General features: G+C 37.9%; 1 protein-coding gene across 1 annotated transcript; it reads right to left on the minus strand.

The window, feature by feature from the left end:
• Window positions 1-7255: 7255 nt before the first annotated feature.
• LOC126695280 (uncharacterized) lies at window positions 7256-13448 on the minus strand. Its single transcript, XM_050391963.1, has 10 exons — window positions 12821-13448; window positions 12624-12721; window positions 11864-11996; window positions 11510-11788; window positions 11280-11427; window positions 9260-10207; window positions 8914-9152; window positions 8751-8824; window positions 8209-8317; window positions 7256-7787 (listed from the first exon to the last, which is right to left on the minus strand). Exons 2-10 carry the CDS (start codon window positions 12677-12679, stop codon window positions 7758-7760), a joined length of 2016 nt encoding a protein of 671 aa, XP_050247920.1. The 5' UTR covers window positions 12680-12721; window positions 12821-13448; the 3' UTR covers window positions 7256-7757.
• Between the last annotated feature and the right edge of the window lie 293 nt (window positions 13449-13741).

The raw sequence follows: 13741 nt of genomic DNA on the forward strand, positions 1-13741 counted from the left end.
GGTTCTTAGCTCCAAGCACCTTTCAGAGTCTCAGTCCCGTCAGTATTCCTTCGTACTCGGCTTCGTTGTTAGTAGCCGGAAATTTCAGTTGGACTCCGTACTTGAGCACTTCTTCGTCAGGGGTGGTTATGACGACCTCAAGTAAGGCTTCTCTATGCCTTACTTGAAGTGTGTCATTAAGGATCGTAAATCTGGCCGCCCTCTTCTTGATCTTTTTGGCCTCTTCTGCATTCTGAGGGAGGTGCCCGTGTTGGAGGAAAGATACGATTGGTGTCATCTAGATGTTTGTGCTCTGGATTGTGAATGTTGGAACTTCTTCAATGCTGAGGTGGTTTTGGACTTCCATTGCCAAGCCTATGCTCGTCCCCCCTTCTTCTGACGATGCTAGCTTCGAGACTTCGTCTGCTACCATATTCTGGCTTTTGGGGATTTGTACGAATTCCACCTTATCGAACTCCTGAGTCAGATGTTTCGTTAGCCTGAGGTATTTCTGCATTCTTTCCTCCTTTGCTTCGTACTCTCCCTTGATTTGCCCAATCTCCAGCTTTGAATCATTTTGGACTAATAGGTTCTTAGCTCCAAGCGCCTTTCCGAGTCTCAGTCCTATCAGTATTCCTTCGTACTCGGCTTCGTTGTTGGCAACCGAAAATTTTATCTGGACTCCGTACTTAAGCACTTCTCCGTCAGGGGTGGTTATGACGACCCCTACTCCCCCCTTCTTTTTGGCTGACGAACTATCGGTCTATATCGTCCATCGTTCGACCTCGTTGGTGAGACTGTCCTTGTCCGTAAAGGTGAACTCAGCGATGAAGTCCGCCAAAACTTGTGCCTTAATGGCGGTTCTGGGATGGTACTCAATGTCAAATTGGCTGAGTTCAATTGCCCACTGGACCATTCTTCTGGCTGCCTCAGGTTTGCTTATGGACTTTTTGATAGGTTGGCCCGTCATCACTAGGATAGGATTTTCCTGAAAATACTGTCTTAGTTTGCATGAAGTTACTATTAACGCGAATGCAATCTTTTCAATCCTTGGATACTTGGATTTAGCCCCTTGAAAAGCTTGGCTGACGTAGTAAACTGGAAGCTGTTTCTTGCCTTCTTTTCGAATCAGGGCTGCACTCACGACGGTAGCTGATACTGCCGAGTACAAATGTAGGTTTTCCCCTTCCTTGGATGGACTTAAGAGGGGTGGATTACTCAGGTAACGTTTGAGTTCCTGGAACGTTGTTTCACATTCGTCGGTCCAGGTGAAAGCCTGCTTCAAGGTCTTGAAAAAGGGCAGGCATTTGTCCATCACTCTAGAGACGAACCTATTAAGAGCTGCAATCCTTCCAGTGAGCTTCTAGACTTCCTTGACGGTCCTGGGCGATGCCATGTTGATTATGGCTTGCACCTTCTCCGGGTTTGCTTTTATTCCTCTCTGGGACACCATGAATCCCAAGAATTTCCCTGAAACTACACCAAAAACACACTTACTAGGATTCAGCTTCATCTGGTATTGTTTGAGGGTGGCAAACGTCTCCTTTAGGTCGTCCAGATGGGCAAGCTCTTCCTTACTCTTGACGAGCATGTCATCCACGTATACTTCCATATTCCTACCGATCTGTTTGCTGAACATCTTGTTTACTAATCTATGATAAGTAGCTCCTGCATTCTTTAATCCAAAAGGCATTACCTTATAGCAATAGAGTCCTTGACTTGTGATGAAAGTAGTTTTCTTCTGATCTTCTTCAGCCATTTTTATCTGGTTGTATCCTGCTATGAACGTCAGCAACTTATGTCTGGCTGTAGAATCTACAAGCTGGTCTATCCTTGGTAGAGGGAAACTATCTTTTGGGCATGCCTTGTATAGCTCCATGAAGTCCACACACATTCTCCATTTCCCATTTGCCTTCTTCACTAGGACGACATTTGCGAGCCAATCAGGATAGTACACTTCCCGGATGAAGCCTGTCGTCAACAGTTTGGCAACTTCATCTGTAACTGCTTGGTCTCGTTCTGGGGCGAAGACTCTTCGTCTTTGCTAGACGGGCTTTCTCTCCGGGTTCACATTCAACCTATGTTGAATGACTTCTAGAGATATGTATGGCATGTCCTTGTGTCTCCATGCAAAGACATCTAGGTTCTCTTTAAAGAATTGGACGAGCCTTGTTCTCATCTCAAGACTTAGCGCCGTCCCTATCCTCGTCGTCTTGGTTGCCTTTCCTTCGGCCAGTTCCACTGTTTCCAGAGCATCCATTTTATCTTTTTCCCTCTCTTCAATCATTCATGTATGGTTCTCCTTTGCAGCTAAGATGGCTTGGTAGCACTCTCTGGCTAAGACTTGATCTCCTTTTACTTCGCCGATACTGTTATCCGTTGGAAACTTTACCTTCAGGCAATAAGTGGATGTGGCTGCCTTCCATTTGTTAAGTGTGGGCCTTCCAATAATTACATTGTAAGATGAGGGGCAATCTACCACCAAGAAGTCTAACTGATGGGTCAACTACCTCGGGTAGGTCCCCACTGTTACTGTCAACGTCACTATGCCCTTGGGATATACCCTGTCTCCACTGAAACTAACGAGGGGGAAGTCAAATAAGCGCAATCTCCTTGGATCTAGCTTCAACTACTGAAAGGCAGGAAGGTAGATGATGTCTGCGGAGCTACCATTGTCCACGAGAATCCTTTTGGTGTTGAATCCCTATATAGTCAGCATTATGACCAAAAGGTCATTGTGAGACTGCTTCACTCCTCTGGCATTTGCTTCATTGAAGGACATATCCTGGTCCGTCCGTTTTTACTTAAACGGAGGTATCATGTGGACGCTATTCACCTGTCTTTGGCATGCTTTCTTAAGGGATTTGAATGACCCTCCTGTGAAGGGTCCCCCTACAATCGTCTTTATCTCCCTAATCACATCCTGTGATAGTTAGAACGGACGATTGTCACTCCTAGATGAGGACTCATGCTGGCTCTTATTGCTGTCTCTGAACTTACTATACTCCCCCTTCTTCACATATTTCTGCAATTTCCCTTTCTGTATCAACTCCTCTATTTGCTCCTTTAGGTCTCGACAATCTTATGTGTAGCCATGATCCTTGTGAAACTGGCAATACTTATTCTTATCTGACGATCTAGACGCTCCCTCTTTTGTCCCCTACGCTCGTCGTCCTTCCTTCCTTTGTCTCCTGGTTTCTCTACATCCCTTATGACTGCTAATGCGTCTTCAGCATTCATGTACTTCTATGCTTTCAAGAGCATCTCTGTCATCGTCTTTAAAGGATTCTTCGCGAGTGAAGCCATGAGGTCTCTAGATCTCAGTCCCGCTTTGAAGGTCGTCAACTGCACCTTGTCGTTAGCTTCGTCTACCTCCAAGGTCTCCCGGGTGAAGTGTTTCACATACGACCTCAGGGTTTCCTTCTCTCCCTGCCTGATGGTGAGTAAATGGTCCACTGGCCTCTTAGGACGCTGCCCCCCAATGAAGTGACGCAAGAAGGAGTTGCTCAACTACTCGAAGTTGTCAATGGACGATGTTGGTAACTTTGTGAACCATTCCCTTGCAGCTCCTTTGAGAGTGGTGGGGAAGGAACAACACAGTATCTCGTTGAGGGGCTGTTGAAGGCCCAACGTCGTTTTGAAGGTATTAAGGTGATCCTGAGGGTCCTTAAGCCCGTCGAACGGTTCAAGTTAAGGCAGACGAAATTTCGACGGCACTGGACATTTGAGGACTGCTGTAGTGAAAGGCGAATTCGTGGCCCTTACCATTCTATCCACGTTCCGGTCCGTTTTCTCCTTGATGGCAGTCCTTAACTCATCCATCTCTTTCCTCATCTCTCGAAGAAGATCCGAATTTTGTTCATCTGGAGTAGTAGGTCTTTGATGATGACTTCTTCTATGGCTGTCTCCCTCACCCTCCGGGTTGTCCTTGGACTGATTCTCCTTCTGTTGAACTTGTTGAAGCCTTAACTGCATTTCTTGATTTTGTCTGGTAAGCTCTTCAACAGTGGTCGCAAGAACTTGGACTTGCTTAGCCAAGGTTGTGGAATCTTGATTGGACTCCATTTGAATATAGAAGTTGATGGAAACTGCGTTTTTGAGTATGAATACGAAAATGTCGTCCCCACAAACGGTGCCAAAGTGATGAAGCGTGAGTTCGTCAGTCAGAGTGGGCAGATGGAACCAATCCCCAGTCTGTGTGAATGTATCTTCAAAGATGGTCATCGATGTGGTGCCTGCCACAACGTCTCCGATGCCAAAGTCAATACAAGGGAACCCCTTATAAGTTAAAACAAAATCGTAGAATAACAGTGAAATTATCTGAGTATTTCTCGTACCTTGTGTTGATATTGTGAGGGTCTTATATATGTTTTTGCATCTTCTAGCCATTGGGGTAGTTATGGTGGCCTTAATGTCCCTCTTGGTAACGTTTTATGCTTTGCAATGTGGCTTCAATGTGCTCCAACAGTCCACACAGTTGGCTCTGTAACCACTCCGGGTATAATTGGCCGTATTGAATGGCCTGGTTTCCTTCGTCAGTGATGTGGGTTTTTGTTTAGCTCGTCTGAGGATGTCCTCGTCTGTATCGTTGAGATCATCTCTGGGAGACGAATTCGTCAGTCTCGTCACCCCCAAAACTTTAGAAAGTAAAATCCAAACACCCCTATAATTTAGGGGGTAAAATCTAAATTTTGAAATTTTAAGGTATAAAATTCAAACACCCCTAAACTTCAGGGAGTGAAATCCAAATTCTGAAATTTTAGGATATAAAATCTAAACACCCCCAAATTTTAAAGGCATAATTTGCAATTTAGCCCATTGTTAGTGTCTATTGAAATAAATGTATTTATTAATTAGATTATATTAAATTACATTCTTGAGAACTATAATACAAAGAATATTGTATTTATTTCAAAAAAAAGTATATCACAAATGTTTCCACATTTTTAATGACAATTTTTTTTCTTAAAAATTTTAAATTATATATGTTCGTATATTTACCATACTATACATATACCGTATTTTACTAACTATGTGTAGATGTGTTCATTTTTTGGTGTGGCTTCATCATATTCTCCATATATATATATATATATATATATATATATATATATATGTAAAGAGAGAAGTTCTCTTTCACACCTTTAAGTTTTTTTTTTTTTTTTTTTTTTTGAATAACTCACATTTATTATGAATTCCATCCCTCAAAAAAAAAAAAAAAAAACCAACTTTGTATACCCCTTTCATGAAATCAAAGCATATGAAATCCAAGGCCCGAGTCCCTTCGCCCTCAACTATTGAAGTATTAAAATTAAAAATATCAATCAATTTCTTATATAATTTTTCATGTGAAATATTGTACGAAATTAAAAGCCATGCTCGTAGCGGTCAGATGAATTTAGTGTCAAATAAAGTTTATCCATGACGGTTTTGTTTCTAACTTTCTAGATAAGTCCAAACGGTTAGAGGATTCTCAAAAAAAAAAAAAAGTCCAAACGGTTAGAGGGAAGATATCTTTCTAGCCCAATTAGGTTGGATGCAGGCTTATCTCGTGAGGAGTGAAGAGTTCGGTTCTAACTTTCTAACTGTTTAGATAAGTCCAGAAGGTTGGATGGATGTTTATCTCATGAGACAAGAAAGGAGTTTGACAAGTAATTTGCCCAATTCTTCACACTTGACAATCAAAAATCGGTATTTGTTGTGATCTGAATTCCCTCTAAGTTCCAATAGCTACCAAATTTGTTTAAATCACTGATTTTTTATTTTAATTGAAATGATTTTATAAAGTTGGCTTCTACTGCGACCAGGCATAAATAGAGGCATTTTTGAGGTGATTTCTTGCTTCTTCCTGTGGATTCCCTACCCAAAGGGAAAGGGTGAGATTTTAATTGACAAAATTAAAATTTAAGACTTTATTTGATATATAGTTGTCCTTGATAATTGACAGTTGAATTTCCATATAATTTAGATGTTGGGTGCGTTTGTATAAGCTATTGGAAAATTGTGTTTTAAGTTTAAAATGAACACTTGTAAAAAATTTACGAAAAGTTGTGATTGCAAAATAAAATTTTGAATTTTAAAAACACTCTTTTAATCTCACAAAACACTTAACCAAATAGACTTGTTATGAGCTTACGCAATATAATAAGTATTAAGTTTGTTTGCGAGTGGTGGATTAATTTTGTGAGCTATTCTCTTTTTATTAGAGAAAATGGGAAATAAGAAGAGTAAGGTTTGCTTTATGGGAAATCTCTAGAATTTTCTTCAATTTTTAATTATTATTATTTTTGTTTGTTGAAGGGAAATCTAGACCCTTATGTTAGACTAGCTACCGATTTGTAATTTGGAAAATCATGATTGATCTTCCATTGTCCACATTTGCTTTTAGACAAGATTGACCTCCAACTAGATAAAGATATTTTGACTTCCTACCATCTATCATTGAATCTACTATAGCAAATTCCTAATCTAATCCAATTTATTTGAATAAATTACAAACATTACTCATCCAATAAAAAAACAGTATGGTAAAGCTAATATAATTTTAGCTTAAAAAGTTTATAGACGGATGTAGTAGTGTGATTAATGTCATTTAAATAAGACAATAAATTGATATTTAAAACTTTGAATTACATTTTGTGATACTGATTGGTGGCATACCAGTTTTGTAAAACTTATGAAATAAAATTTTTAGTATTCATTAACATAACTAAAAGTAGAGTCAAGATAGTCGTTTGAAATTTTTTTGAGACAAAATTTCGCTCCAAACATGTTTAGAATTATTTTTTCCAATCTATTACTTGACAAACTATAAAACTATCCATGTGTATGTATTATTTAAATAAGTCATATATTCATTAAAAAAGTCATGTAACTAAAAGTATAAAACCATACATAATGGTCTCTTTAACTACCACATAATCAGCTAGGGTAAGACACCTACTAACAAGTTTAGAGCCAAATTTTTTCCAATTTTTTTTTTTTTTTTGGATGTAAGACATGCCAATTTTATCACCACTTTTAAGGTAAAAATACTTGCCTAGCAAATGGTTGGAAGTAGGAGCACTCACTCTCTCTCTCGTTAAGTTGGTAAACAATTCATAAAAATTGGACTGAATAAGGCCAGGAGACATGTAATTCCCTGCACTAACTCCTAATTCCAGACACCGTCCCACATGCCCCAAGGATTGAACAACTCGTTAATGAAAGAGCTGGTCAAAGTAAAGCCAAGCCAAACAAACCATATATTTTTTGCGTATTTCAAAAGATTTGTGAATATCTATGAAATGTGAAATCTTATGAACATTGCTGAAATTAGAAGTTACAACAACAATGCCAACGGTTATGGCACGTATCCCTTCCTCCCTTCCCCAAAATATCCAAAAAAAAAAATCAACTGATAGCTTTGATGAAAATATACAAGCCGCCTATACATAAAATTTACATTCTCTTGAGTTGACTATGGCCCAGACAATCTGAATTTTATATACAATGGAAAAAAAATACCCATAATTGGGAGGGGAAAAAATAAAAAGAACAGCTAAAATTTTGAGAAATCTAAATGTAAAATCAAAGAACGACAAAAAAATGGGCCCAAATCTGTGATACTTCGGTAAACATGTCAACCAAATCATCGTGTAAAATGTGGGTGCTTTTTCCACCCGTATCTTTGAAGTTAGCTCCATTATGTTTGTCAATGGTGTTCAATACAGACTGGCACCCTTGCATGGAGGAACCCTCTCTCTTTAGTGTGATTCTAAAAATGATGGAACTTCACTTTAATGTGAACGTTCCTCCTTTCTTCTCAACTGCAAAAACCAGAAGCACCAAATTCAGTATAAGGATATGCATGTAAGTTGGCAGTTGATATATTTATTCATTAATTAGAAAGGATATGTTGGTACATGCAAATTTGAAGAAAAAATTCAATATGTATTTAATGTCAATTGTAATGTAATGTTAATACGTTGAAATCAGAACATATGCTCCAACACCAGCAATTTAACGATATATTTGGGAACTAGGGATCTAATTAGAAATTATGTCAAGAACCATTACCAAGTTGATGCAACACACAGCAAACCAGAAATAATGAAGCAAGGGCATCATACAAATCAAATCCAAACAGAAAACAATATGCAGCAAACCATTTTATCTTTTGTACTGCAATCTTGTGTTTGGATTTGACAACCATAATCTTCAAGAAAACTCATGTAGAAGACTACTTACAGTGGTCTGAGTCTCATATGTCGGTCTACTATGTCTTGAATCTGCAGGCTGTGATCTCTGGGCCTGGCCAAATAATCTTTGGATAAACTTCTGTATATGATTGTAAATGCTGCATCACATCACATCAAAACAATAATTAGCATGCAGTTAACTGAACTTCACCAAACAATAATACATGATCAAAAGAACATAAAACTTTCAAGTTTTGCAATTTCGAGGCTTGGAAGAATACTTCAGGATACTCATGATGAACTAATCCCTAGAGTTATCACTGCTCTAAATCCAAAGCAAAAATATTTAGTTCTAGATTCCCAAACAAAAATATAGATACAAACACAATTAAGAAATCAAGCTTACAAGAAGATATCTAACTGACAGTATTAGTCAATACCATATATTTGGCCACGGTGAACTTCACCACATGACATGATTAACTAGAGATCCAGACAAAGAACTGTGTGCATTACAGGTTTTGAAAGGCATGAAAGGAAACGAACAGCTATATGAGATTCAAAATATCTAAAATAATTAATTAAGGATACCTAAGGCGATGCCTGTTGCAGGCTGTGAAGAAGGCAACAAAACCATTTAATATACTCCTGACAGCTCGGAAAACCTGAAAACAAAAGAAAATAATTATGATCAGTAATCCATTTACTTTTAGCCACTACACATTATCATATGCAATTAATACTCTCTTACAACCTGGGAAAAAAGGTCATTCCAAAGTGAACGCCACATGGAAATCTCATACGTGCTCACTGTTGCCTCAGTAGCTGAAGCAACTTGGAAAATGCTACTAACAATCTGCCATACTTCTTGAAGCATCTCGTATATGCTGACACAAATGAAAGCTATGAAACTGGCTAATGCAAGGACCATGCGAATTGGAGCATAAAGTAATTCCCAAAGGATCCAAAATACAGGATATAAAACTGTTGTTGCTGCATTATACAGACAAGAGTATATATAATCAGTAGCATATCTTGTTAATTGTATGACCCCATTAAAACTAACAAGAATGAATAATCCAAAAGAGCTGATGACCTACCAATACTCCAGACAAGTGAGAGGCTAAACCATAATGGAGATAGTAAAATCTCTACAAGATTTTCCACTAAATTGACGGAAGACTCAATCACAACCCAAATGACTGAACAGAAGCTCTGTAGTACTTCAATAAGCACATTCCACATTGGAAGAAAATTCTCAAAAAAATCCAGAAATGGTTCTGCCAGTGGTTGTGTGCAAACTGAAAGGAAAGATCGAATCGTACGTGTAATTGTAAGAAACCACGTAACAGCCTTCTCAAAATTATGTAGAAATAGCATTGTTCCCAAGTACTTGATCCTTGATACCATCTCCCAGGTCTCTATCCAATCAAGAAGAGGCCCACACAAACGAGAAGCAGTTGCCTTGAGAACTGGGACATTTTTGTATAAATCATAGAATCCTATGAGAACAGTGACAACTGAGATAAGAACATATAAAGCTCTCGCCAAAGGACACATCCACGGGCGATAGAGGTGGCAAAACCCAGGATATGACTGAAGGAAGATAACCCAAGATGGAAGACCAGCCTCCAACAAGGTAAGCAACCGCAAATCAGACATTATTATTTGCCGTAGTTTAAATGGGAGATCGCAGTCATTGAACCTAGACAAAATCAAGACATCCCTGTACTCAGTAGCTTCCAATGCATCTTCAAAGTTCTCTAACGAGTCATCATTTCCTCTCTGTATTTGCTCAGAAAAAATATCAAGTTCTCCATCACTAATCGACTTCATTACTTTTCTTCTTTTGTAAGCCCCAGTGGGAGGAGGAGGCGTGTGTAATGCACTTGTTCTATCTTGATCAGTAACAGAATATACATTAAAGTTACCACCAATGTGTAGAGAATTATCCTCAACACACACATTATCATTGCAGACAATATCATCATCATCATCAATAGGGATAGACTCCAATAAAGTTTCTTCAGCATCATAGAACACTTCTCCTGAAAGGATTGCAATATAAAATGGAATATATTATTGAATGCTCACTTAAGTCAGCAACGTAAAAATACTGTAGTTCCAGCAGCAATCAAGTGTATGACACTCTTAAATCAGATAAGTTATCAAACTAAATATTTATAAGTAAAGTTTGTTATAAATGACAAGTTACCTATCTACTTAGATTATTCAAAAAAAAAGTACACCAGCAATCAAAAGCTAGAAAGAAACACAAATAATAAATTAAATGACCGGTAAGAAAAGCCTTTCATATCATCAATGGGCATACATAAGTAGAAGCCTTTCCTTCAGATATATGAAACACAATGCAAAAGAAGGGAGGCACCTGCTGTTTATCCCCCTCCCCCCTGGGGCTTTTTCTTTAATAAGTAACTGATAATTTTTATTATAAACAGGGGGGAAACATAGCAACCCATGGGCAGTGGACTAAAGGCAGTTAAAAATCATACTATAAGGGTACATAAGTCAAAAAATTCCAGCATATTAGAGAAGGAATGACTACTCAAAGCAGCCATCCAATCATACTAAACTCAAATATGTACCTTATCACTCTTGCCAAATATGGACTCAAATGCGTACCATATTTACCATAATGCATGAAATTTTAGAATGAAGCATCGAAATCTTAAGCCCCATGACACTCAAGAAGCAAAATGTAGTAATGGACTAAGATTAAATCTATATCAATTCAGATTAAGCTAGTCCTGATTGTATGATAATTGCTTTTGTTTCAGAATACATACTTAAAAAAGGCATAGGCATTCCTAGAGGCTCACCTGACGCCTGAAATTTATGCCTTTATGAAATAAAAAAGATTTCACATTTATTATTTAAAAAAATGATAATAAAACCTAATACATGACCATCAGCAATATCCCTATATTTCTTCCACACACACACAATATACAGCCAGACCCAACCCCATACCTGAAATCTACAATTGACTAGTTTTTGTGTCTTAACACCATATCAATGATGAGGTATAGCACTTCTGCGTGTGTCTAAAAATCACAGAAGATTTTTTTCCTCTAACCCAAATGAAGGACATAAGAATACCTATAGCAGAATCCAGATACTCTTTCAAGAGTAGCTGCTCAGAGGCCGTTCCAGAGAACCATGAGGATATACAGCTTGCTGCTCGTGCTATACTATCAAATTCCCATCTTAGCATTACTTTCGCCTCTATAGCCAGAGATGTATCAGTCTGCAAGCGGCATAAAAACTTTGGAACACAAGAACATTTATGATAAACTGGTAAAAAAAGGGAGCAAGTAAAGAGACAGTACCTGAAGCTCATTTAAGTAGTTAATACCTCTAACATTGCTCCATGAAACTTCGAAGACAATAAAGCCAGACAAGGTTTTATGCAACTCACTGCTAACACGCAAAGAATGGTGAAAATTTTTTCCAGGTAGAACCCTCTTACGAGACAGTCTTGCTGCATCAATCACTGCAAACCATTTCTTAATCATCCCTGCTTTACTAGAGTTGGATCTAGAACAAGACTCTTTTCCTTCCTTTCTCTCTCTCCGAGCTTTCGAGTTTGCAAAAGGAGATAACCTTGACTGAATTTAAAACATAATGAGTTTCATTTTCTAGATATTAAGCAAAAGCAAGATAAATCAAATACGTTTAACAACCTTGGTAACCATTAATTGCCATATTTGAGCTCGTCGTGAACCTAGGTCCGGTCGATTGTCCACCAAGATATAGAATTTCTTGCTTTCATTGGCCAGGAAAAGGCTAAGATCTGAATGATAAGACTGCAAATCTCTGATATCACACATAGCACAAATACAGCACAGTATTAGACGCAAAACCCAATTGAAAAATCACGAGTGACAACCCTCCAAATTAACTGAACGACCAAATCACATAGTTAAGTTAGCAAATGAACAAAACTGCTTTTTCTGCATTTCACTTCTGCCCTTACATTACTTCTCAATTGTTATCATCACAAACCCTATCACTAAAGAAAATTCTTGTAAACAGTATCACCTATTTTAAATTAACTTGACTGCGTTAATCAACTAATTAAAATTTTCTACATATAACCCAGAAAGCCTTAAAATTAACCACCTTTGGTGCATGCTTAACCATGTTCATCCCCTTAACTAAACCCAGAATCAATTTTTCTTTGGAAGAATAAACCCAGAATAAAATTAAGCATTAAAAGGTAGAAACATTATAAATTACCCCCCCAAAAATTGAATATTTTACCTCTTATACGTTATTGTAGTCAATTCAAAATCAAAATTACAAATTAAGTTTTTTTTTTTTTTAAATCGAAATTCTTATTGGGCCTTCATTGAAATGCAATGTCAAAACCCAAAAAAGAAAAAGGGAAGCATTTACGCATGTCAGTATTTATTGAAGAAGAAAAGGAAATAAAAGGCTTACCCAATTTGCAAACTGGTTAGAGGGAAAAAACAACCGGAATCGTCACCATTCCCCATCAAAATCTCTCAGTGATACCAATTCTTCACCACCACAATTCACTGCTTTACATGACATCCCACAATAAAACCAAAACCCATTAGATGCACAATTTAACACATTCATACAACAAACATATCTAATGTATAGAGAGAGAGGACCTTGCGTCCATGAAAATGAAGGAGGAGAAGAACAGAGAATGGTGCTGAAGAAGAATTTCATAAGAGTCCACGGTAAACAAAAATGGAGGGCGGAGGAATCCAACAGAGAAGTAGGAGCGGACACGCGCACCAAAACAACCGGACAGACACAGATATAGAGGGGCAGGCAGGTATGGTGTATCGTGTATGTATGGAATAGTAGTGTACTATTCTTATTTGAATTTTATTGGGAGGAAAGGAATATATCATATATCATATCTATTTTTGTTTTTGTTTTAAATGGTTATGTTATTGTTTCTTCTTTATTTGGGGTAACTTGGATTTGAAGGAGAGTGATGTGATCGTGATGTTGAGGAGAGAGAGAGAGAGAGAGAGAGAGAGAGAGAGAGGCTGTTATTGTGTTGTGTTGTGTTGTGTTGTGTTGTTTCTCAGAAGAGAGTTTTAATTAAAGTCGTGAGGAACACACGACCCAGAAACCAAAAAGGAAGCGGAAACAGTGAAGGCTATAATTGTAAATTTGGATCTCGGGATCTGCGAGTTTCTTCCCGCGTACCTAGCTTGTCCTTTCGCGTAGGAAGACTAGACTAGAGAAAGAGAGATTTGTTTTTTTTAGAAGAGGAGAGTTCGGAAAGCCTCGCAAAACTTGGGAAATATTAACCGTAAAACATGCTCCTTGGGAACTTCTACGGTGTGATTACGTCTTGCTGAAACCTGTGTGTGGCCTATGCCTGCCTTTTCTCCATTCAATTCTTATTCTTACATTGAATACATTTTTGTTGGCAATTATATCATTATTATGTATAATTAAAAAAATTATTAACACCATTACCCTTGTCACACTTTCTCATCATTTCAACGTGTGTAAACTAATATTATTGGATTGAGTTTTTTTTTTTTTTTTAAGAAGTGGATTGACTTGTT

Source organism: Quercus robur, chromosome 8 (assembly GCF_932294415.1).
Source record: "Quercus robur chromosome 8, dhQueRobu3.1, whole genome shotgun sequence".
Taxonomy (NCBI): domain Eukaryota; kingdom Viridiplantae; phylum Streptophyta; class Magnoliopsida; order Fagales; family Fagaceae; genus Quercus; species Quercus robur.

What these genes read in the sequence shown, in the direction of transcription:
- LOC126695280 (XM_050391963.1), bottom strand. Translation starts at nt 12,679, where the DNA reads ATGGGGAATGGTGACGATTCCGGTTGTTTTTTCCCTCTAACCAGTTTG. An exon ending in ACTACTTAAATGAGCTTCAG is followed by an intron (nt 11,428 to 11,509) that starts GTACTGTCTCTT and finishes TGCCGCTTGCAG; the next exon opens with ACTGATACATCTCTGGCTAT. An exon ending in TGCAACAGGCATCGCCTTAG is followed by an intron (nt 8,318 to 8,750) that starts GTATCCTTAATT and finishes GATGTGATGCAG; the next exon opens with CATTTACAATCATATACAGA.